Source organism: Protopterus annectens, chromosome 6.part1, assembly GCF_019279795.1.
Source record: "Protopterus annectens isolate FY-2018-M chromosome 6.part1, PAN1.0, whole genome shotgun sequence".
NCBI lineage: Eukaryota > Metazoa > Chordata > Ceratodontiformes > Protopteridae > Protopterus > Protopterus annectens.
In genome coordinates this window covers 573817024-573840625 of record NC_056738.1, presented here as the reverse complement: position 1 = coordinate 573840625, position 23602 = coordinate 573817024, and the positions used below count along the sequence as shown (strand labels likewise).

Below are 23602 nucleotides of genomic sequence, written 5' to 3'. Positions count from 1 at the left end.
TTTTGAATTTCTACAGGTTGTGAAAATTTTGGATGTGCTTTTGGAACTTGTATTGGATTCTGAATACACACCTTATCCCCCTTTTTTAAAATGAGGGATCCGTGCTCCACGTCTAGTATTGGAATAATTTTTCATCTTCTCTTGAAGAGAGGAATCCCTCTGACCAATAGTATCAGCATTAAGGACATTTAGGTGTGTTCGCATTTTCTGGCCATGAAGCAATTCAAAAGGAGAAACTCCTGTAGTAGCATGTGGTGTTGAACGTTAAACCGGAAGGAATTCTGAGACAAACGGTTTCCAGGGTTTCGCTTGTAAGATAGAAAATAGTATGCAACCTTTGAGAACACAATGAAATCTTTCAATGGCACCATTTGCAGCTGGGTGGTATACTAAAGTATGTGTGTGTTGCGTATCTCTCTCTTCCAGGAATGCTGTGAAATCTGCAGATGTAAATTGACATTCATTATCTGACACAATGGTACGTGGATTGCCAAATCGACTAAAAACAGACATGAGGAAGTCTATAACATTTTGAGTAGTGATAGAGGCAACTTCTGACCACTTGCTATGATAATCATTGAGGGTTAGGGCATAACGACAATTCCAGACAGCTGTTTCAAATGGACCCACTACATCTATGGCCAGCTTTTGCCAAGGTTTGGATGGAAATGGAACAGGTTGTAAAGGTGGCACTTAAAGGATTGGCTGGCTTGTCAGAAGATTGGCATAGTTGACAATTTTTAACTTGGGCTGCAACCATGTCATCCATTCCTGGCCACCAGTGTAGCTCATGCAGCCGCTGCTTGGTTCTCACTCCACCTTGGTGAGTTCAACATTAAAGATTTTAATTCAACCATTCGAAGCAACAACCGGAACAGAAAAATACTTCCAGTACTTAACACATCCACAAAAATCTCTCTCTTTCTGCCTTTCTCTATCTCCACCTTGTGGCACAACACCAGAACACAACAATAGTATCAAACACTTGGCACATCATGTGCTGAAATATCTCTAGACTAGTACTTTTCTCATTAAAAAACATGATTATTTGACTCTGCTCATCAATAACTTTTCAACATCACCCACATATATTGAAAAAGAAAAAATAATCAACATTTTATCTACTGTAGAATACATTTTTTTACACTTGAAGGCTAGAACATTACTGGGTAAGGGAGTTCTAGTGCCATTACTATAATATGGCTTCCCATTTTTGATTTAATTATCCCATAATTCTTCTCATCTGTAGGTATTACTAAATAATAATATCTGTAAATTTATCCTGCTTAATTCTCCAGTGGAATGTCACAACTATACTTTTAAACGAGGAAAACTGCTATCAGCACAAGAAATTAGTGACATTAGTGTTACCCTTCAAAATGGTTGATGTGATTTACTGCCATCCCCTAGTTAGCGCACTCAGTCCAACAACCAACCGATCAGTGTAAGCTCAGATTCATATCAAATGGTGTACTAATTCTCTCGCCTCAGATGAAATGTGAGAAAATACAATATGGCATTGTCCTAGTACTTTTTTTTTTTACCTAAGATATTTATATAATCCAAATATCTTCTGACTCTGGGTAGTGCAGTGCACTCTGCTTGTGTTTGCTTCACTGTCGATCACCTGGGCAGTTGATGCATACATTTACAATGGTTACTGACTTAATTATATTGTCTGATGTGCCATGTATTGGGTATGTTCAGGTACCTGAGATCTTACTCATAAAGGTTCATGGTGTGATTTTACGGTTTACTATCATTAGTTCGAATGGCAAAACATATGCCGTTCGAAATAATGAAAAGTTAAACCAAAATGAAACATTTTGCGCATACACAATGTCATTCCAAATGATCGACACATTTCAGTCGACATTGTCGCCGAAAATGTGATGTGATAGCCTTATAGGAGCTGATGTAAATCAAACTCCTATACGACATATCACTGAACTCCCCCACACCCCCTGCTACTAATTTATTCCAACTCCGAGATCGCACTACAGTGGGGATATGGATGAATTTCCAATCCCCACTGTACCACAATCTCATACATATAGTTGAACACACTTATGCGAAGGCACTACTGAATTCGCATAAGTGTGCTCGACTATCCAAACCACTATACATTTTCTGAATGACATTCTGATTTTCGGCAGCATAACTGCCAATAGCATTTTGTTAGCGAAAATGATAGTAAACCTGATTTTACTGTAATACTGAGTTTATTTACATGAGCTACATACATTTAGAGAGGCCTCCTTTTTTAGATGTTGTTAGCATGAACATACTGATGTACCCTAAACCAGTACAGAACACCTGTTTTGTCTTTTCCAAGAGTCTCTTATAAAATATCATTGCTTTTATTTTTTCATATTTTCCTAATATATTTAGATACAGTATCATAGTTTAATGCAGTGTTTGCTAGAAAAATTAAAAAATCAGAATGTTTGTAATTTTTTCATATTTTTTTCAGGATGTAACTTCCCATATCGGGATTGTCAATTAAAAAGAGGGACAACTGGTAACCCAATCAGTATTGTATATCTTATGTTTTGTGTGTTACTAACTGCTGCACCTACTTGGATTGCCATAGCAGAGGCCAAATGTGTCTTGCATTAAGTGTTTAAGCATTAAAGCTCACTAACTCTGATGTTTGACTCACTTATGTTCATATGTTGCTGCTCTGCCTAAATGACATTTTATTTTTATTTTACTTGGTTTGTTGGGCAAAGTAAATAACTTCCTGAGATAAGAATATACAGAAAGTGATTTGGTTGGACAAAGTTTAAAGAATGCAGACGGTGACAACCATAAACAACATAACACAAACTTAGCATTATATGCAAAAGAGTTGACATACAGACATCACATTATGTATGTATATGTGACAAGTCTCAAAGGGACCGTATTTATAATCCGTTATGTACTCTGTAAGTGATCTGAATTCAGTATCTCCATTTGTATTATACATCGTAATACAAAAGCATTTTACAATACAGTAGCTATTTATCTAGGCAGGCTCCACAAATAAATATATACATCAGTGACTTGAACTGACTGTAAACCATTAATACGATTAAGCAGATCATTTTTTGACTCGTGCATTTCCTGCTGCTCTTTGATTGCAGCAGTTTGTCCTGCACTTTGATTTACCTTACATGTTCCTGTTGTGTTGCTCCTTATTAACAGTTTGTTCATTATAATGCTTGCCTTACTGTTGTAGCACATGATCAGCACCACAGAACATCTATTTTCCAAACCTATGAGCAATTATTCAGGAGATCAGACTACTTCTTCTTAGGCAATTTGATCAAATTCTTTGTCTGGGTTTGATTAGTAAAGATATTTAAGTGAGTGAGAATGATTTGCTTTCTTTATGACTGTCGCATTGAATGAAATGGCATTTGTTTATATGTGGTTGCTATACAAAGTGTGCAGTTCAGTGTGTTTAGGGTAAAAATTGGATGGTGAGCTGGGGCTAAGACTGTGACCTCAGTTACTATGGTGTTATTGTTAGGGAAAAGTTACTAGGATATTAACTCAGAGAAACATTTGCAGCCAAGTCACTATATCCCGAACTGTGATTACCCACAGACATGAATAATTAATACCCAGTTAAATCTTACTTCAATGAGGGCTTGAGGGGCAGATGTGGGGTATAATACCCAACTTTAACCCTTTCATTGGAGGCTTGAAGAGCCAAACTCCAGAGGAATTTAATGATTTTAGGTTGCCAATCCACTTGAACAGGTTACTCTTAGAGGATCAGGGAGTTGCTTTGTTTTTTTATCAAAGAGAAGTCTATTCCATAAAAGATGAATTGCCTGGGAGACATAGCCGACCTTAGGCATAGGCCAACTAGGCAGCCGCCTAGGGCGCCGCTCTAGCAGGGGCACTTTTCCAGTATTTATTTGGTGTAGGTAGACCAAGATGGGGGCACAGACTGGTGTGGTGGGGGGCGCTGTGGAGCCAGTTTGCCTAGGGAACCAGTTGACCTAAGGCCACTCCTGCTGGGAGAGGTATGATTCTTCCCAGCAGGCCATTTTTAAGTTATTTGTTCTATGGAAGTTCAGCAGGTCACACAGGAATGGATCCTTTGAGGCTCTGTAAGCCAGACAGAAGTCTTTGCTTTGTTGGAAATAAGCAAAAAAAAAAGAGAGAGAGAAAGAGAGTGCTTTAAGGTGCTCATTGTATCTCAGAGAACACATGCCATTGATTCTTTGTGAAGAAACACTACAGTATCTTTAAGCTGACATTTTACTCTATTATGGGCCTAACGAGGGAGGAGAAGAAATAGATGATACCTTCTTGGACCTTGAAGATAACACCCAGGTGACCAGTCTGACCAGATAAAAGAATTTCTGAATTACTGTGGCTGTATGTACAGTCCTTTCAGTTAACTTTGAGAGATCTCTCCCCCTTCCCCCACATATGGGCAAAGTTGTAGAGTGTTAAATGCTAATACTCCATCTCAACTTCATTGCTCAAAAATTCTGAATAAATCAAAAAATAAAGGGTGACAAATGCCCAAAATTAGGGACAATATTATTCTGAATCACTTAAAGTTAGTAGAACAACAAGTTTAGCATCAGAGTGCATTTTCTGAACAATAGGACATATGAAATTCTGATATCTGGCATTATTGACTGATAATTTTCAGTGACGTAGAACAAAATCAAAAATTTTATGGAGATAGTGCAAAAAATATAAGGCAAAATCTTGGGTGTTTTGCAAACCAGAACAGTTCAGTGATATGATTTTATGGGTAATAAGCTGGTATACAAAAAATATGTAGACCTGCTTGTACATTGGCTTACTATAAAATGAGACACCACAAGTTTTGCAACAGTTATATAAGGTTTATCCTCTGCATATTGTATGATGCAGAGCGATTCCTTTATTGCAGTGCCCGGTTAGGAAATGTGCCCTTTTCTCAAGGTTGTGCAATTTTGGAATTGGGTTATATGAGTAGCAGTGGGTGAGCAGTTATGTTTCTAAGTATGTCCACTGGCTTGTTGATGTTTTGAGACAGATAAGGAGGTACTGATTATATGTAAGTCTAATGCAGAGGGTGACAACCACAATACAACATAACACAAGTTTAGCGTTATATGCAAAAGCCTGCCTGCACTTTGGAGATTGTTCCCTTGCCAAGAGATTTTCATGTTTTGTGATCTTGTGAGTGGTTTAGTAGTGACCTCCCAAGTTTTTGGAATCAGATAATTGTAGATTGATTAAGCATATTATTATTCTCTGTTTTTATAGTAAACCAAGGAAATGTACTGCAGTCAGTAGCAATATTCTAAAGAGTGCAGCACAATTTATTAACAAAACACACATGACATACAAGTCACCTTAACATCTAGCAATGGCATATTTTTTATGACTGATATGAAGGATGAGGCCTGAAAAGGTTTTTCGACTGTATCTGTAAAAGTGGCTAAGCACAAAAAGTTTCATATATAGTGTTTACATGGACTTACAAAAAGTAAAGTTAATTGTTAGGGACCATACACCTCACAAAACATATTCATCACAATTGTGTATGTGAGTGCACACACACCAACATTTGTGGATGTCTGTAAATTGTTATTATATTTTAGTGCTAAATTACAATAGCTGGACTGTAGTAGATTATCTTACACTGTGGGGTTGTTTGAAATAGACTATGAAAACCATTAACCATAATTAGAAGAAAGGCATTGTTTCATTTGTGTATATAGTTATTCCATGCATTTAGCATCATAATAAAATGGGAAGCCACTTACTGGGAACACCCATCATTTGTTAAACCCACATGTTTCAGTTAAGAGGATTGTCTTCTGCATGTAACCACTGTACAAGCTTTTCAGAAGAGAGAGAGAGGAAAAAAAGACAATAACTACCATAATGCTCTACGAGTTATAAATCTAAGGCCTGCATTTTGCAAAATTTAAACAATGTTCGTTACCTTAACGTTCTGTGCATGTGATCCTTCATCAGGCATTATGGGACGTACTGACAGCACCCAGTAGGCCATTAAGTTTATGATTCTGCCTGTCTGATGGAAAGCTTACCAGTTGCAGATCACTGGATGATGGTTTGTATTTTCCTGTTGGTTTTACTTTTCCCCATTGTGTAAGTCTCAAGCTATCTCATTTAACATATTCATGCAAAATGAATTACCTTCTTTGAAAATCATATTACATTGTTGTCATTTGACTGATGTATGGATACTGATGGAATTGTATTATAGCTGACTGTAGTATGCTTCCTTCTAGATACATGGACTCCCTTACAATTCCAGCACTTCAGTTTTTTCCTAGAGGGAGTGAATACAAGACAGATAGTAAACGCTGCTTTTCACTGTTTAGAGGTTTATTCTTTTAAGAACCCAAGTGCTTGTATACTATTATGAGAGAAGTTAACATCAAAGAACTTGCCTATTCTTTTCTCTGTATTTTTTTTAATAACAAAGCTGCCTCTGTACAGCCAATCGCACAGCAGTATGCAAATATGAGTTAAGTGCAGATGCAAAGCAAGAAACCAACATAATTCCTTTGGGTAACTTTTTTTTTATACAGGCCCTAGCACTTTTTACCAATATGTTAATCATGTACTGTTATTGTCATGCTCCTGAAATTACCAAATATACAGTTACCCGATTTCAAATGTGGACTCATTTATGAATTTACATACTAGAAAAATAGCAGGAAATAACTATTACGTTGTAGAGATCTGGGAACATATTTTCTCTAAAATGCAAAAAATGTGCAGAATTCCCATCACACTACTGCCACGATCTTTCTTGTATAGAAAAAGTATAATTTTTAATCTATACACCTCAGCTGGGTAGCATGACTTTCATAAGTTTAACCTTGTCTTCCATCATTTAAAGTCATTTAGTTCTGTTTTTGTTCACAGGCATCCAAGTTATAAAATGGATAATTCCCTTTTGTAGACTGGGGTATCTAAATTAATGTTGCAAAGATGTTTTGAGTGCTTCCAATTTAAGGAGCAAATTCTTGTTTGAACTTTTGCATTGCTTAATCAAAATAGGTAATGCTGCTATTTATGTACTTGAGGAATCTCATTCCCTTTTAAGCTTTTACCACCATGGCTTAAAAAGTGCATTTCATAGAAGCACAATAAATTTTGCACTGCTTTTTTTCTGTCTTTAGTTATCCAGGTACAAGTATCCTGACGAGGATATTGTGACTATGGTACTATGACAGCTGAGTTCAGGGCTCTCACTTCATGGCGTTACATCTGATCATGTTTCATATTCTTATTATGTTTCTTTTTGATGTCATTTGAGATACGCAATGGTGTCAGTTTAAGGACAAAACACTTAAACCTTGTGTAATATGTGCATTACCTTCTTTAAGATGTGATGCACTGCAGAGAAAGAACCCCTGCCATCTTCTTTGACTTTTCAGCTTTTTTGTTGTTGTTTTTTAATTTGCTTTGATATTCAGAATGCTTTCATGATTCTACAGTGAGTTATCTCTGTGCCGTCATGTCATGCTGCAGGGGTAAGCTATATGGCACATTTCTCCCAACTGTTTATGTTCAAAAGCCATCTACTGGGAATGGACGTCACTTCTTTTCTGATTTAGAATACAGTGGGTAAGCTTGAGGAAACATGCTTGTCAGCTTCAATATACATAATTTAAATATGAAGGCAAGCTTTAAGGATATTACTCCTACTCATGTTTTGTTACAGGGTAATGGTCAGGCTGTAGCGAATGAGTCTCACAGCTGTGCTTAATTAAAATGTATGAGGACAAACTGTAGGGAATATTTAATTTGCCTTTGGTCAGCTGAGTATCGGTCTACAGTTGTCAGTCTTAATGTAAGTAAACTAGGTAGCAGTGGACATTTTAAATGTATAGCTATTGAAAATTTAATGACATTTTTACATAATATTTTTCAATGCTATTTAAAATAGAAGATAAATGAGATGCAGAAGAATACTTGTATCTGTTTTTTCCTATATTTAAGGAGAATAGCAAAGGAAATATTTCTTATAGTGCAGCTACTTGAAAATGGAATAGATAGGTTTTCATACATATCATTTCTGTCTTAACTTACACAGAAACATGCCTGCCTTGCATATTCTTATAGGTTCATAGGTGTTTACTAGGCTAATGACCATAAAGGCTTGTTTAAGCCTAGCCATGCATCCCAAATCTCTGACAAGTTCTGGTACCCTTGATAAGTGTAAGAAGGGCCTTGGGTGATGAAACATTTACAAGCAGGGGCCTAGGAGAGGAACCATTTACAGGTTGCCTGTGTCCATTAGAGCCATAGGTGACAAGCCAGGATGAACTTCCTGTTCGCCATCCAACCACTATTTTTTAATTCTGCCACTTTTTTGTAGGTTCATGGGTGAATACTAGGCTATCTGCCCTTACAGGCCATTTTATGCTGAGCGAATTATCACGTCAGTTAGAATTGCCCATACCTAGATCCAAGGCCTGTGTTTATTTAGTGCCCAATGATTCATTCTAGAAGGGATAGTGATTATCTCTAGGGGAAACCATTGAGTATTTATAGGAGGTATGTTGCAAGAAGGGCATTTTAGATTCTGCCTGTGTCTGTAAGTAGTACAGGGGAGTCCTGGGGTAAATTTAGTCATTCCCACCCATAAATCCAGGTTATGCTTGAATAGGGATGGGGCGAATTGTGTTTTGCATTGAGTGAAGAGTCTGTTCCAGAGTAGTGTTAACCTCTGAGAGAGCTGTACCTGTCTCTTCAAACTGTTCTGTTTAGGTTGCAGAAAAGGTTTAGGTCCATGGAATGAGTGTTTCTGATATCAGCTGACTTGTGGAACTGCAATGAGCCCATCAGTATAGGGTCAGACAATGCCTTATAAGCCCAACACAGGTTCCCTCTCAGCAGTCTCTAGGATACTGAATACTGTAACAGTGCTTTGCGGTGGTCTATCCATGACTTAAGTTTTAGGCCCGTCTGTGGGCATTTGAGTTGTTGCATATGTCTGACCAGATCCATCAGAGTGGGCATCATACTCAGTGACTGGCCTGATGAGAGCAGAGTAAAAGGGAGAAAGACCACCTGGACTGAAAGGCTAATTCTTTGGTTATGAGCTGAGCAATATTGAAGGACATTTCTACCACTTTGGACACAAATAGATGCCAAATAAGAGAACTCCCAGTACCAAGCCCTGTCAAACTCCACTGGTGACTGGTCTTGCAGAGGTAGTTTTCCCTATCCTGACCTTCAGAGTTTTATTTGTGAGACAGATGGCAAGTCATTGGGGGTGACATAGGAGTTTATTCCAATTTGTGTAAGTTTCTCCACTCTTCTTGAGTGTACTGTGTCTAAAGCTTTGGTCAGATCTAGGTAGGTGGTATGCACCTCTTACCTCCATCAATTGCCTTAGTGACCTTTTCAAAGCCATCTATTTGGTTGAGTAAGCAAGACCTCCCTTTGACAAACCCAAACTAGGGTGAGTCCAGTGTTTGTAGGTTCCGTATGTCATTACTGATTAATTCCAGGAAGAATGTTTCCATGGTCTCACAAATGAGGTAGATCTGACTTAAGGTCACTGAGTGCCTGGGTCAGTGAATGGCACCCCCATGTGCTGTGGTATGATTCTTGTCCACCATCAGCTTAGTACAAAGCCTGTGTGGAGGCTGGTGTTAAATAGCATTGTTAGGTGCATAGATAAATCATGTTTCATGTTAAGAAACCTCTGGGATATTGTCAGGGCTCATATATGCAGTATTCCTGCCCTTTGATAGTGCATTTAGATGTTGGCCCTGTGTGAGGGAAGGGAATGGTATCAGTTACTGGAATATCTTATGAAATAATAGGGGTAATAGAGGGGTGAAGTTGGAGCTGAATTTATCAGCTAGTAAGTTTGCTATAGCTTTGGCTTCAGTATAGTTGGTGTCCTTAACAATCGGCTCAGCACATTGATTTTTGAAATTCTTGATTGTTGTGAACAGCTAAAAAAGGCTTTAGGGTTGGCCTTTGCATAGGTGGCCACTTTGGCTTCAGACTTGACTTTGGTGGTTTTGATTAAACTCCTCAGTCGGTTATTTATTTTAATGATGATGGATCTAGCCAGCTGTGGCTTAGTTTTGTGATATTTGGCTCTGATTCTCTTTTATTGTAAAGGTTGTTTATGGTGTGGTTCTACCAGGAAGGATTGTTTTTGGCCTATGCTTGTTCCTACAGGATACAGCGTCTGTGTAGTTGTGGGTATGATGGTACAAGTTAATAGCATATTGTTTCTGCATACTCAGTGGAGTTTAATGGATTGGGGGCTGTGAAATTTGCCAGACTATCACTTAAAAGTAGTAAGCTTGCCATGGAGAAGTTTATAAAGATTCTGTGGATTGCTGTCATCTCAGGTTTTATTTTTATTGCATGGGAAACAGTTCCATGGTCTGACCTGATAAGTGAAGATGCAGAATGACTCACCCATATTAATAAGTTTAAGATCAAGGACATTTTTGCTGCTTGTGGGTACTCTTGTTTTTTCTAGAACATTTGTATTAACAAAGTCTGGGCGTCATTGTGCTTGTACAGTAGTGATGGATAGTCAGTCACCCAGCAAATGGTACTGGGTGTAAAGCCAGCTGACTTCTATTCCTGTAAATAGGTGCTGTGACTATCTTGGGTCATAGAAGGAGTTATATGAGTGGCTATAATGTGGTAAGGGGCTTTACTGATGATGAGTTGGACATTAAGAAGTTGCTCTAATGCATTTTGCTGCTTAACCAGCCTAAATGTAAGACACTTCCTGGTAAACATCAAGACACCTCCACCTTTTTTCCCTTCTGCATAATAGATGGTTTAAATGTGTAAAAGGCATTATCCCTGCACAGCCATGGTACATGACACCAATTTATGCCATACCATGGTCACTGCACAGATGTCTGTCTCTCAAGGTGAGTGTTTTGGTTAGGCTCCTAGCATAAATCAGTTATACCTTCATATTATCCTTTGCTCATACAATTATGTTGGTAGATATATCTGTCTGACTTTGTCTAAACGAGGCACTATGGGGGTGGAGAACACCTTAGCCAGTATTAAAAAACCTAGATGGGACAGGTGCAGACAGTTCCTGGCAAAAACGATTCTGTCAATTATGTCCTCCTAGGCTGACAAATATTACACCCTCTTCAAATGACACTAGATGCTAAGCCAATTATTGAAGTCAATTATTTTGCTCATATTGTGGCATCATCCTTGACGCTAGGTTTATACCTGCTTGGGACATGCAGTCAGAGAGCTCCATTTGTCTCTTTTCATATAGTCCCAAAGGGTATGTCTCATGCTGTTAATTCCCACATATATTTTGACAGAGTTATAGTGGTAACTCCTGTTTAAGGATTTGAGTGAGTATGTGTTCTGATGGATCCTAGAACCAGGCAAGTAAATGATCATCTCTCTTTCCTTACTCAGCCTGGTAAGAGGTACATCTGTAGGTCTTCCAGCTGAGACTCCTATGACTAGAATGTGTTTGAGTATATGCCTGCCTTATGGGCTTAGTATCAAAGACTTTGGGACTCCTAGTGTCATATGAGGTTGTAGGCTTTATAGTCTGAGAGGTTTTGCTGAGGGTGTGTAATGCCTGTGTTATCTTTTAAGAGGTCTTTGTGGTTTAGGCAAGTTGGTCTTGAGAACCTCTGCATATGATGAGATTATGTGTTGTATGAGTGCTGTAGTGTGTTGTATGGATTACTGCTGATGATCCTGATGTCTTAGGTGTGTGTGTGAGATTTTGGCCTCCACATTATATAAGTAAGGCTGTGTAAATTGTTAACCACCCTTTCTGTGAAATAGTGCTTATTTTGATTTCCTCTATGCCACCTATTTTGTGTATTATAATTTAGTGGTTTCTTCATTTCACCGCGTTTTTTTTTTTTTTTGAAAAGGTGACACTCTTTGATGTACATACATTTTTATCACTTTTCATATCTACTCTTGCCTTCTTTCCTCGACTTTGCATGTTACAATGTTTTATGATCTGCTTGGCTTGTGAGCTAAACTATGTATATCTATTAACCCTTTCTGAACTGTGTCTTACCTGTGTCCTTACAGCTGAAGATGTTTTCAAACAGCCTATAGCACTTCAGGTAGGATCTTACCAAATGTCTGTAAAAAGAATAACGACTTTCTGTTTTCTACAGTGATACTGCTTCCTTTTTGCTTTCCAGTATTTTGTTAGCTATCCTTGCTGGTTTTGCCTGCCTGTAGTTCACTTGAAAGCTCCTTGTCACAACTCAAGGTCATGAAATTGATGGGCTCTGAATGTCAGAAAAATAAACTGAAATTCAAATTTTAAAAGTCATTGTGACCCTCATTCATGTGGTGAGATTTGCCCCACAACAGCCTGAGGCATGTGTACATATGCATGCTCTCTCACACACACACACACACACACACACACACACACACACACACACACACACTCTGGTAGGGGAGGAATATTTTGGGATACTGCAACCCTGGAGTTTTATAATGAACTTTCACATCACTGGAAGAGATTTCTAGGAAAAGAGGCAGTTGGCCAACATGGGGAAATGTGCCCTTTTCCCCACTATAGTGTGATCTTGGTATATTTAGTTAGGGGAGTGGGGAGTGGTATATTTAGTTAGGGGAGTGGGGGTGTAGCCCCCCACTTCGGTGGGTTTGAGATACCTCAATGTGTTTTTTTATGTTGAGCTGCTTTCATCATTTTTGTTGTATTCCTTTCCTGTGCAGAAATGTTTTAGTACTAATCTAGTGCTCGCAGAAGATGAGAATAATTTTCATGCACTTCTAATACAACTACTGTTTAGTACTGTTTTACTTTGAAGACAACACGATATAGATACTGTAAGCCAGTCAGAGAAATGTAAGTGACTTGTCTTGTATGTAAATGAAGGCGTGCACTCACAAGCAGGTCTTTCACATACACATTTTACATATGTGTACTTAGGATTCCCCTACCTTTTCAGAATTGCTTTGCTTAAGCTGTTGCAGAAGATATTAAGTATGTAAATAAGGTAGTGCTAAGGAGCAGTTAAACAATGGTTTTATCACTGACAATTTCATTTTCTCACAAATTCTGAGATTTTGCAAATTAAAGCATATAAAATGAATTAAAAGTAGTGAGTGTGCACAGCTTCACAACTCATATTTGCAGGTGCCTTGATAGGACAACTTTGGGTGAGCACAGGTTATAGGGAGATATGTTTATAGCTAAATAATTTACAAATTAGGTTAGGCCCAGTCAAACTCTTCTTAACAGGAGCGCTGGCATGTCCTAGTCCAGAAAAGTATTACCAAATGGGACACTGTGTCAGTCTCATTACTCTTATAAAATTTGCACCCAGCAACTGCACTGGATGCCTCCCATTATCACATCCTTATTTTTAATACTTTACTTACAATATTTAAAAAATAAGAAAGATGCTAGCAACCGAAGGCTTTTCCTAGATAATTCTGTGAAGCCTGTCTGTACTTGCTCCAAACAATACTCCCAAAATTCCTCCAAGTAAGCTCCTTATAAAAGAAACCAAATTTTAACCCAGGTACAACAATGTATGATAGAGTGAAACAGATTTAAATCCTGGTACCGTGGCAAACAGAAGGCTGCAGGAGCTCCTTTAACTACTTTTCCATTAATAATAATAATAATAATAATAATAATAATAATAATAATAATAATAATAGAAGATATCAGAATATGAATGAGATGAATGGCCATGTAATTCTACACTGTGTGCCATCAGTGTGTATGTGATGGACAAGGGGTATAATCTCATGATCTGCACTTGTGTAACAAAATATTATGCAGGTAGTTGGCCTTAAGAACATGGACTGCTGTTTGGGTAATAACTAGTACCTGCCATACTCAACATGAGCTGTTAGAATGATCAACTACAGAGCAGAGTTACAGTTATTGGCTCCAAAACCTCTGTCCCACCTAAGTCTGAGCTTAGTGCCTTCCAATGCCAATTTCTCAGTGACTGAAACTTGACCAAGATCATTTTACATGCACAAATGTATTATTTCCCAGGTAATTATACTATTTCAGTGCCCCTTTCCCTGATTGATCTAGCCTGTGGCAACATTACTGAAAAAAAAATCTACTATACCAATAACACGGTTGCTGTTCACCCTTAAACTAAGGCCACCATAGTATTCAACAGTTAGCTATAGCAGTTCAATACATATACCTGTTATATAATACATCACAAGCCAGAATCACTTAAAACTGAATAAAAACAATTATTTACTTGAAATAAATAAAATTAAGCAATACACAGTAAAATCAAATATACATGCAGTTGTGTACTTGCACGATTAAATGCAAACTAAATTGGTTTAATCAGAGAGAGAGAGATAGAGTACTTTTATAAAACATTCTCTATCAACAATTTATCTGCTTGTTTTACTTCTAGTAGGCAAAGATTTGATGACTTATTCCTACTTCTGATTTTTAAGTTCAATTAGCAAATGCATAGTCTTTTATGCAAATAAATCTCAGACTTGAATTTCTGTCCCAGAGTTATTGTACAGTGTGCATGTTTAAGAAAGAAAGGAATAGTTGACTCTGGAAGTCACTCTGAATTCTGAAACTTGGCAAGTGTCCTAGAGATGTGGTATGAAACCAATCGACACTGGAGAAACATTTAGTCAGAACTTTCCATTTTGACTGAGTTGCACCTTTTAGTAGAGCCCATGGGAATCTGTTTGTTGCTGATTGCAAAATTAAAAATAAACATCCCCGTGCAGCATTGGGCAAAAAACTTTTTCTTTATGGATAACTTTAAAAAATAACTGCCATTGTAGCTGAAATTATTTCATTTCCATATCTGCAATGTATCCTCACAGAAAACAGCTGCATGATTTTTATATGGCTTTTTTGCATTTTATATTTGCATATTTACAGAAAAGACAAGTTAAGAGTTTTTCACATCTGTCTGCTAAAAGCTACTTGTGTTTTCTTTAATTCAGTGCACTATTTGGTTCACCTCTTCTACATTTCTGTTCCATTTGTTGCTTTTTCCTTAGTTTATTATAACATTTTTACAATAAGTTATAAATAAGTAGACCATAATAACTTGACTGTTTAGTCACTGTGTGACATAGCATAAAAATGCTTATGGTAATATCCTGCCCCCACACTCTTAGAAACAATACAGGGAACCTCATTAGATACACTTCTACATTGATGAGTCATCTCCAGTCTCTTCTGCTAGCAACTGATCCAAAATAAATGTGAAAGTTATGCTGAAGGCAGCTTTCAAAGTGGCACCCTTTACTTACGGATCACCTAAAATAAGACTTGACTATTATTCTTTGTTGCCCAATGAAAGAAAGCATTAATCTCTTGTATATCATCTTAATCAAAAGCAACAGGAAGCTCACTCTTTGTTCCACAGTTTAAGATTACTGTTGGTCAGGATTTCTTGAAAAGCTAAGATATTGAATGCTGGTTTACAAAAACATCAGAAAAGACTTTGTTTCTTGCTTTTTGGTTGTCCAGTAGTGGCAATGATACCCTTCAAAATGTAAGGCTACTAAGACTCTGGAAAGGATACTTACCTAAACTGGAGATCTGATTGGTTGAAATACCAAATGAAAGCAAGAGTTCCTATCGTGACCAATCATTTAGCAACCTCCCATCTCTGAAGCAAAACAGTGGATTTCAGTTTCCTATTATCAGTTTTTACCCATAAGGTTGTAGTCAGTGACATTTTGACTTACATATGTATCACTTGTGTATGTTTATACTGTCTGCATCCTATTTTTTATAACATGAGTGCTGATTGCTATGCATTTTTTTACTCTGAATAATGGAGTCTGAAGTCTATACTTGTATGCCAACTTTTTTTCTTGTAATGCGTGGATACAGGCTATGTCTATATTGCAACTTTCATTTGATTTTTTACTCATTTTACAAACTTAGGTGCCTGAAAGCATTGTTTAATTTGCATGTCCTATTTTATGTGATTAAATTATGGCTTACTAACAATTCTTATTAATTTGATGATTGGGGTGGAGGTAGGATTAACATTTTTCTTTTTCTTCTTATTTTGTAACAAACAGGTTCTTGGTTGATAATGTTACAGCCCCTAAAATTTCCTTTATAGTATGATCAGATTTTACCTTTGGGTTTCCTCTTATTGTTAGTCCTTTTGTAATATAGATGGCATTACTCTTGAGGATGTACTGATAGCATGTTCTGACCTCTAAAGTCTTTAACGGTCAGCAAACATATGGATATTTGTCATATCCATTCTCTTTTCCATCCCTTTCCTTTTCCACCTTTGCCAAGGACATGCCTAGACTAAGGCTTAGACATCTATGCCATGGGAGGGTCTTTTCTTGCTGATGTATTTAGAAACTGTCATTTTAGTGGATGGGTAATTGCTTTCTGTGTTTACTTCAACACTGTTTGGGCATGACAATATAGAACTATATTAAGCGTTGCTGTAGTGAATTTTGGTGAAAAACACTATGCAATGACTTGGCATTACCTTACCAACCTACTTCATTGTTTTCCTTTGTCCTTTCACCTGTACTGCATTTTTAAAAAGCTCAGTAGATACCCAAAGTAGAGCCAAGGTGTCTCAGGAGGGTTGATGATAATTGGAAGATTTTGAATGCTTTTCCTTGCAGTCTAAATCACTATTTGTTTAGTTTCCAGGAACACCAATGTTATTAAATTGCCCCTTGTAAGAAAGGAGCCTGTTGTTTGCAGCATTTTCCTTTCATTAGTCCAGGTGTAGTACATCTTCAAGAGACAAACTTCTGCCAATAGGAACATTTTGAAAGTCACGTAGGATACAAGGTGACAGCCTTATCATTTTTACCTTCCAGACATCAAGCTATAGCAACTGTATTTTAATATATAGTCCATAGATTTCGGATCATGCGTACATTACAAACCAAGCATCTATTATGGTAGGAAATGTTATCTTCAGAAAACCAACCTATTGCTGTAATTTTTGTACATTTTCTCCTGAGTTTATACTTTCACAGGTAAAGTAGCTGTTACTGAAATTCTTGAATTTATTAAAAGGGCAAATAATAGGATGAGATTTCATTCTTTTTTTTGTTTCTGATAGACTTGGCCAGATGTTCTGAGATCCATAAGGTAGCACCAGAAGCAAAGTACTGGAAATCAGATTGCAACTCCCTAGGGCTAGTTGACCTGGGAAGTCCTCTATTACATGTGAGATTCAGTGTCCCTGTCTCATTTCCATCCTAAAGCACAAACAGATGAAATGTATGCTGCCATGGACTTCGCTGGTATTGGAGCTCTGGTAGAGGTGACATTTTCTACACCCTTAACTCATGGATTCTTAACCCTGTGTTTTGAAATATGATCTAAGAAGCTTGTACATCTAGTATGGATATTCCCTGCCTTTTATACCAATCTCCCTACATTTCAAAAAGTGTTGTAAGATCATGTGCCTTTTTTTGAAAAGGCTCATGGTAAAGTCACAACTGCCTTTCATATTTAGTGGGAACCATTTCAATGTTACCTCTGTTCACAGTTTTATTCTTGGACATCTTCGTTATTGAGGAAATGAACGACTGAATATCCTTGAGTGCATAAAAAGATTTGATCATAGATAGCTAATTCAAGGCTGACATTACAGATCCTTACGTTGATAAGTTACCAAGAATGCCCATGATTTTGCCTCATATTTGTGGTTTATTGCTCATAAAATCTGTGGTCTTCCAGCAAACTGTTGAGGACTGCAGTCACTAAATAATGGTAGTGGTTAAGGTTCAGGCTTTATATCCATCAGAAAATGCACACTAATGCCAATTCTGTTATCCTACCAGCATTCTATGTCTATAATAATCAAAGCATATCTCTGCATTTGAGAGTTTGTCCCCTCCATTATCTTTAGCATTGTTCCTGATTCTTGTGCTAAGATGTCACGAGCTATATTTACAGCTATAACCGCACTGCTAAAAGACACTGTGGAAATTCTTATAAGCCCATTGGAAGGGGTCATAAAAAACTTCAAAAAGCAGCTGTCTTAAATGTGACATCTGTTGACTAAAATGTGCATTTCCCAAAAGCAAGCCTTTTATCCCTCTGCTCAGTACATGCTTTACACCACTAGGATTCCAAAATAAGAGAAATCCCTTACTTCTATAAACAGTTGCAGGCATATATCCATTTTGAAGATGGGCTGTAAGTTGTGCACATGTGGGCAAGATGTGCTGATGTCTGTGATATCCCCATGACTCACCTTTACCAAACTGTTTTAATACAGAGGAGAAACATTAAAGATTTTACATGTGCTGTGGGCAAGACTCTCTTTTTCTATCGTCATAAAGCAGCAATTTTTCATGATGCTGAAAAAGCACTTGAGATATTGTCCTGGATCAGTTTTTTTTACATTATATAGTATTGTTCTTAGAAATACAGTGATTAAATTAATCAGTGTGTATAGACTTTGAATTACTGCATAAAAATGGATGCATGTATTTCTGGAAAACTAACATTGAAAGATGGCAGAAGACAGAAATGCACATTTTGACTCTATTATGTTATTAAGCAAGTGAAAAAAAATAGCCATTACCTAATGAAATAAGCAGGAGGAGTTATAAATAGGACACAAAGAACATAAAATGAGTGGAACTCTGTTGTTCATCACAGACAAATTGCTTTAAATAAAAGTCCTTGCCAACAACTTCAAAATATAATTAGTTGGATACACACAACACAAAAATGTGTGAATTCAGTAACAAAATAAGAAAATAAAATCAGATGTGTGTGTGTGTGTGTGTGTGTGTGTGTGTGTATATATATATATATATATATATATATATATATATATATATATATTTTTTTTTTTGCAGGGGAGCAAGCCCCACTACACTCACCTTTTTACTTTATTTTATTATTTTATTATTTCAACTTTGAGGGTTTCCCAGCTTGGAGAAAGAGCAATCTGTTAAAAAAACAGAGATAGTGTATTATCACTCTTTGAGATTGCTGTGATCTCAAAGTGCTCTTCTCTGTATTACATTAGAACCTGCATGTATTGCTGTACTGAGAACAAGCAAGCAGACCTGAGAAGACAGTGTCTTCATCAAAATGTTTGAGCAAAGGTAAACCATACAAGGAATGTGGCTCCAAGCACCTAAGGAGAACCCAGAGCCATTTTCTTGTGTCAAATGTAACTTTATATGTTGTGTCTCATCCTTATCTCAAGGATGTTTTGCTTAATGATTTTTATAAAATTTCAAACCAGAAAGGTAACGGGAAAGATCATGCACACTTTCTATAGTATTTAGCTTGACACCTTTTCCTTTCCTTGGCCTTGACTTCTGGTGGATGGACAAACTGAAAAAATTCTTTGCACTCGGGTAAATCCCGCACAAGTAAAATAATTGTATACAAAAGAGATCTGTTCTGGAGGAACATGCATGGACCTGGTCAGTACTGAGGCTTTCCCAAGTCAAATATGGAATTAATTCAGTGTTAATGCTGAAAATATGATGCCCTTTGGTCATTTCACTGAAACTTCCAAACGGTGCTATTATACTGAGGTGGCAAATGCATTTCTTCCATTTATTGTCTCCTTTAATAACTTACAATATGTGTTAATAGTGTGAGGCTGAACAAATTGAACATTTCCTGATATAGAAAGATAGGTTTTTGCTGCACATACTAATATTACAGTGTTATGGTGTAGCTTAAAAGGATTTTATTGTGCTCTATGAGTCGAAAGAAATACCTTTGTTATTGTTGTGCTATTTATCTCTACACCATTTACAGGAAGTATGTTTAGAAGATGATGGGATCTTTTTAGGCTGTGTATGACTAAGATCTTTGGAACTTTATGAAGACAATCAGAGATGCAAGACTTCAGTGTGAGAAGTAGCAGGCTGTCTTCACTTCCGTGTTACAAAAACAGACCAGTTAACTGAAATCCAGCATTCAGAAATTATTAAAGGCAGTCTGAAACTTCAGAAGTCACAACTATTTTTTTAAAATAATAAAAATTAAAATAATGAAAATAGAAATAAAAAATTCAACCAGACCTAGTCACCAAAAGGCTCATCTGTATTCATGTATAAGCATTTCCATCCATTATTTGGATCAAGTCCATGTTTTTGCTTCATATTTTGATCTATTCCTCATAAAAGTTGTATTTGGCAAATAACTGATCACCGAAGTCACTAAGTATTGGTAGACATTTAAATTTCAGACTTCATATTCTTCAGAAAATTCTTACTGATTGAACGCCTCTTATTTTAGCAATGTTCTAGGGTTATATAACAATATTTAAAATCTGTCCTTGATTTTGTGCCTTCCCTCCACTCCATTTTTGGATTTTTCCAGAACATTGTGACCTCACTCAAGAAGCTATGTTACCAGTGCCAGGGCAGGGTAACAGAAACATTCCTTCCAAAGTCAGTTATTCCTTAGATGTAACTTTTAGCCAGTGTATGTACAATATAGGCACCCAGTTTGCATGCTCCTCATGGGAATATTTTCCAATGAGTATCCAATGGATATGTTGTCATGTATTATAAATGCAATGAAAAAAAATGTAGCAAGAGATGTTGTTAATAACATATTTTAAATGTTCTGGTGATGTTATGAGGAACATTTCTTTAAAATGGATTATCTTTGTTAGTGAACACTTATGTATATATAATATGGTGTGACGACTAAGGTGCTGTAATGGAAGCCTGAAATAGATAGCCTCATAATGTATATCATGTGATCTGTAGCAGATTGAAGTTAATTGTGCTTCTGATTATCCTCTGAAAATATCACTAGCTTCAGCTGGACTTTCCCGTTTTAATTAAAAATCTAATCAGAAATATTGTAGAAAAACTACAAAGTATAAAACAGTTGTTTTAATTTGATAAACTATAGGAATGCATTATAACGTCATCATTTGTGCAGTTGGAGGGCCAGGCCATTGCGAATGCTAAGGACATAGTTATATAAACTGAGAATGTCAAAAATGCCTTTAATATTGACATATATTTAAGACAGAGCTTGAGCAATGAACACCTGTAATGGATGCAACAGTCTGTAGTGCAGTCAAAAGAAATATCATATCTTTTCCACACTACGTCATCTCAATATTGTATGGCTTTGATGATAGACAATGAAGTCTCTAGTCACAAATCAGATTTTCATGGCTTTTAAGGCCATCTGCCTGTGCTCCTCTACTGTCCCTTATACAAACTGCCTGATGTCTACCTTATGCATTCTGCATACCTGAAGTGCATCTGACCCCCCAGCACCTCTTGCTTTCAAAATTCACCATGCTTTATATGCAGTGACACGAAATTATTTTCCTGAGACTTTCACTTAAATTGCAAATTTTTTTCCTGTTGTTTTTATACATCTTTTTTTGGATATTTGCATACCCTTTGGCTGCATTTTTTTAAGACTGTAGCTTTTCTGATCTTTCTTCATAAAGTTTGTGGTGCATATTATACAGCATTTTTGTTACAATGTCCTGAAACACTAAGTCATTTATCCTTGTAAAGATGAATTCTTCTGAAATGCATGCAATATTTAGATTTTAACAAATAAAAAGAATACAAAGAAATGAATATATGGTTTGGCTGATGGACTTCCTGCAGTTGCTTACTCCTTACACAAGTTGTTTTTATTTACTTTGCCTCTCTTCCAGGGGTGACCTACAGATACTGGGTGGTAAAGTGGCACGGTAGATAAAGGGAGACTGAAGGAATGAGATTCGGCAGTGCAGGGTGATGATTGTTAGCAGGTTGTAGCCTGAATTAAATGTGCTGAATGCCACACAAATTTTCTTTCAAGAGACTTTGTTTTGCATTTAATTAAAGGGGCTGCTACCATGTTTTACACCAGCATTTCTGAAATGGAGACACCAGTTTTCCTGAGTAGTCCTAGCTCTGTTTAAGGAGAGGCCTAAGCAAGCTGGAAATTGTTTACTTAGGCCATCAATTATTCAGTAACGATTTTATCTGAGATCACAAAAAGTGGAAAATTATAACATCCAATGAAAATTTGTATATGACTGTAGCACAGTAGTAAAAGAATATGGTTATGTGTGTGTGTGTGTGTGTGTGTGTCTGTCTGTGGCAGTGGTGTTATAGGAATTGGTCTGCTTCTGTGCAGAGTCCCAAATCTTTTTTCTGGTATGGGAAGATGAGATGTTCAATATTTCTTTGATATCTAAGAGAGGTTTGTGATTTTTTTGTGTGGTTTGAGACAATCTAAGATGTTTTCTTTTTAGATCTTGCCTCCGAAACAGTTATTCCTTTTAAAAGTTTAAATACTACTTGGATATTAACCGAGCTGCATATTTTTCTCATTTCTTTTTCCTTAACAGCCTATATATTTTTATTTCTATATAGATAATTAAAAGCACCAATACAAATGCTGACTTGTGTAGCATCTAATTAGTACCCACCTTTAAGTGAGTCAATTCATTTTATTGTTACTGGCTGTATCCATGTAGTCATTGTTTTATCTTTGCTGTGACCCTCTGAGTTGTTCTAGGTCTACGTGATCTATAAGTTCAAACGATGTGCGCTTGTGTGTGTGAGAGATATAAATATGTCAGATGTTTTGCTGGAGTCCAAATATACCTGTTCTACAGCCCCTGTGGTTTGCTACTCTTGTTACAGAGACAAAAATCTAAGGTGACGTTATCTAGCATGAGCTTCCTTCCTGTAGAAAATCTTTGCTGTCTTGGGTCCAGTTCCCTGCTAATTTCTAGATGTATCAAGTGTCTTTCATTAAACTATTATTCCATGATTTTTCCTACAGCTGGTATCAGACTAAAGATTATAGACTGATAGTTTTTCCGGCCCTTCCACCACTCTTCTTTCATTCCCTCCTTCCTTAATTCTTAGCCTTGCCTACTTTATCCTTTTCCAGTTTGGGAGGAAGCTGAAGACTAAACTTGAAACCACAGGCCCAAGGAAGAATTCCAGTCCCCAGATGTGATGCCAGTCTATCAGCAGGAGCACACACACTTCTTCACCCATTGCACAGGTGCAATATTTACCTTATCTTGTTTTCAGAAGTCAGACTGTCTTCTCTCGGTTTGATAAACCATCTTTGCCATGTCATTGATTTTCCATGCCACTCTTTAAGCATTATCAGGTGACAGTACAAAATTGGTCCCATTGAGTTGTTTATTTCTTTTATGAACCTTTTTTCTTTGCTTCAGAGAAGTATTATTTCCTGTTTTGTAGTGTACTTAAGCTGTTGAGAGCACATAAAGGTGCATGTATAACAAATGTCTTGCATTTTGTGATTTAGGGTGTTTTCCAGGCCATGTCATCTGCAGCCATATTTTAACTGATTCTGAGCAGTCATTGAGCCTGATTTTGAGGCTAAAACGTGGCTCATTATTTGTCATTGCTGTTCTGCTAATCGATTATTTTGAATTTATATATTCACATGTGCTAGCATATATAAGAATATGAGATAGGATGGTACAACATTTGGAAGTATGAATAGCAAAGCACAGTGAAATCCTGACTGCACCCCTGCAGACTTTATTTTTATGGCACACAGTTAACATATGTGTGTGGTTCTCTCTAGATGCAGGCTGAATATTAAAGAGAGAAGTAATGAGCTGTGCTGTTCTGATTAATTTGGGCA

At 36.9% G+C, this 23602-nt stretch overlaps 1 protein-coding gene across 7 annotated transcripts in view; it reads left to right on the top strand.

Annotated features, from left to right (window-relative positions):
• Positions 1–23602, top strand: part of RASGRP2 (RAS guanyl releasing protein 2) — a 1579354-nt gene that overhangs the window by 1503131 nt on the left and 52621 nt on the right. For 6 of the 7 annotated variants that reach the window (XM_044076007.1, XM_044076006.1, XM_044076004.1 and 3 more), the window contains one exon: positions 2474–2521. The exons of the other annotated variant lie outside the window; for it this stretch is intronic. In XM_044076007.1, the coding sequence (XP_043931942.1) occupies positions 2474–2521 (48 nt within the window). The remainder of the gene's footprint in view (positions 1–2473; positions 2522–23602) is intronic. 7 annotated transcript variants of the gene reach the window in all.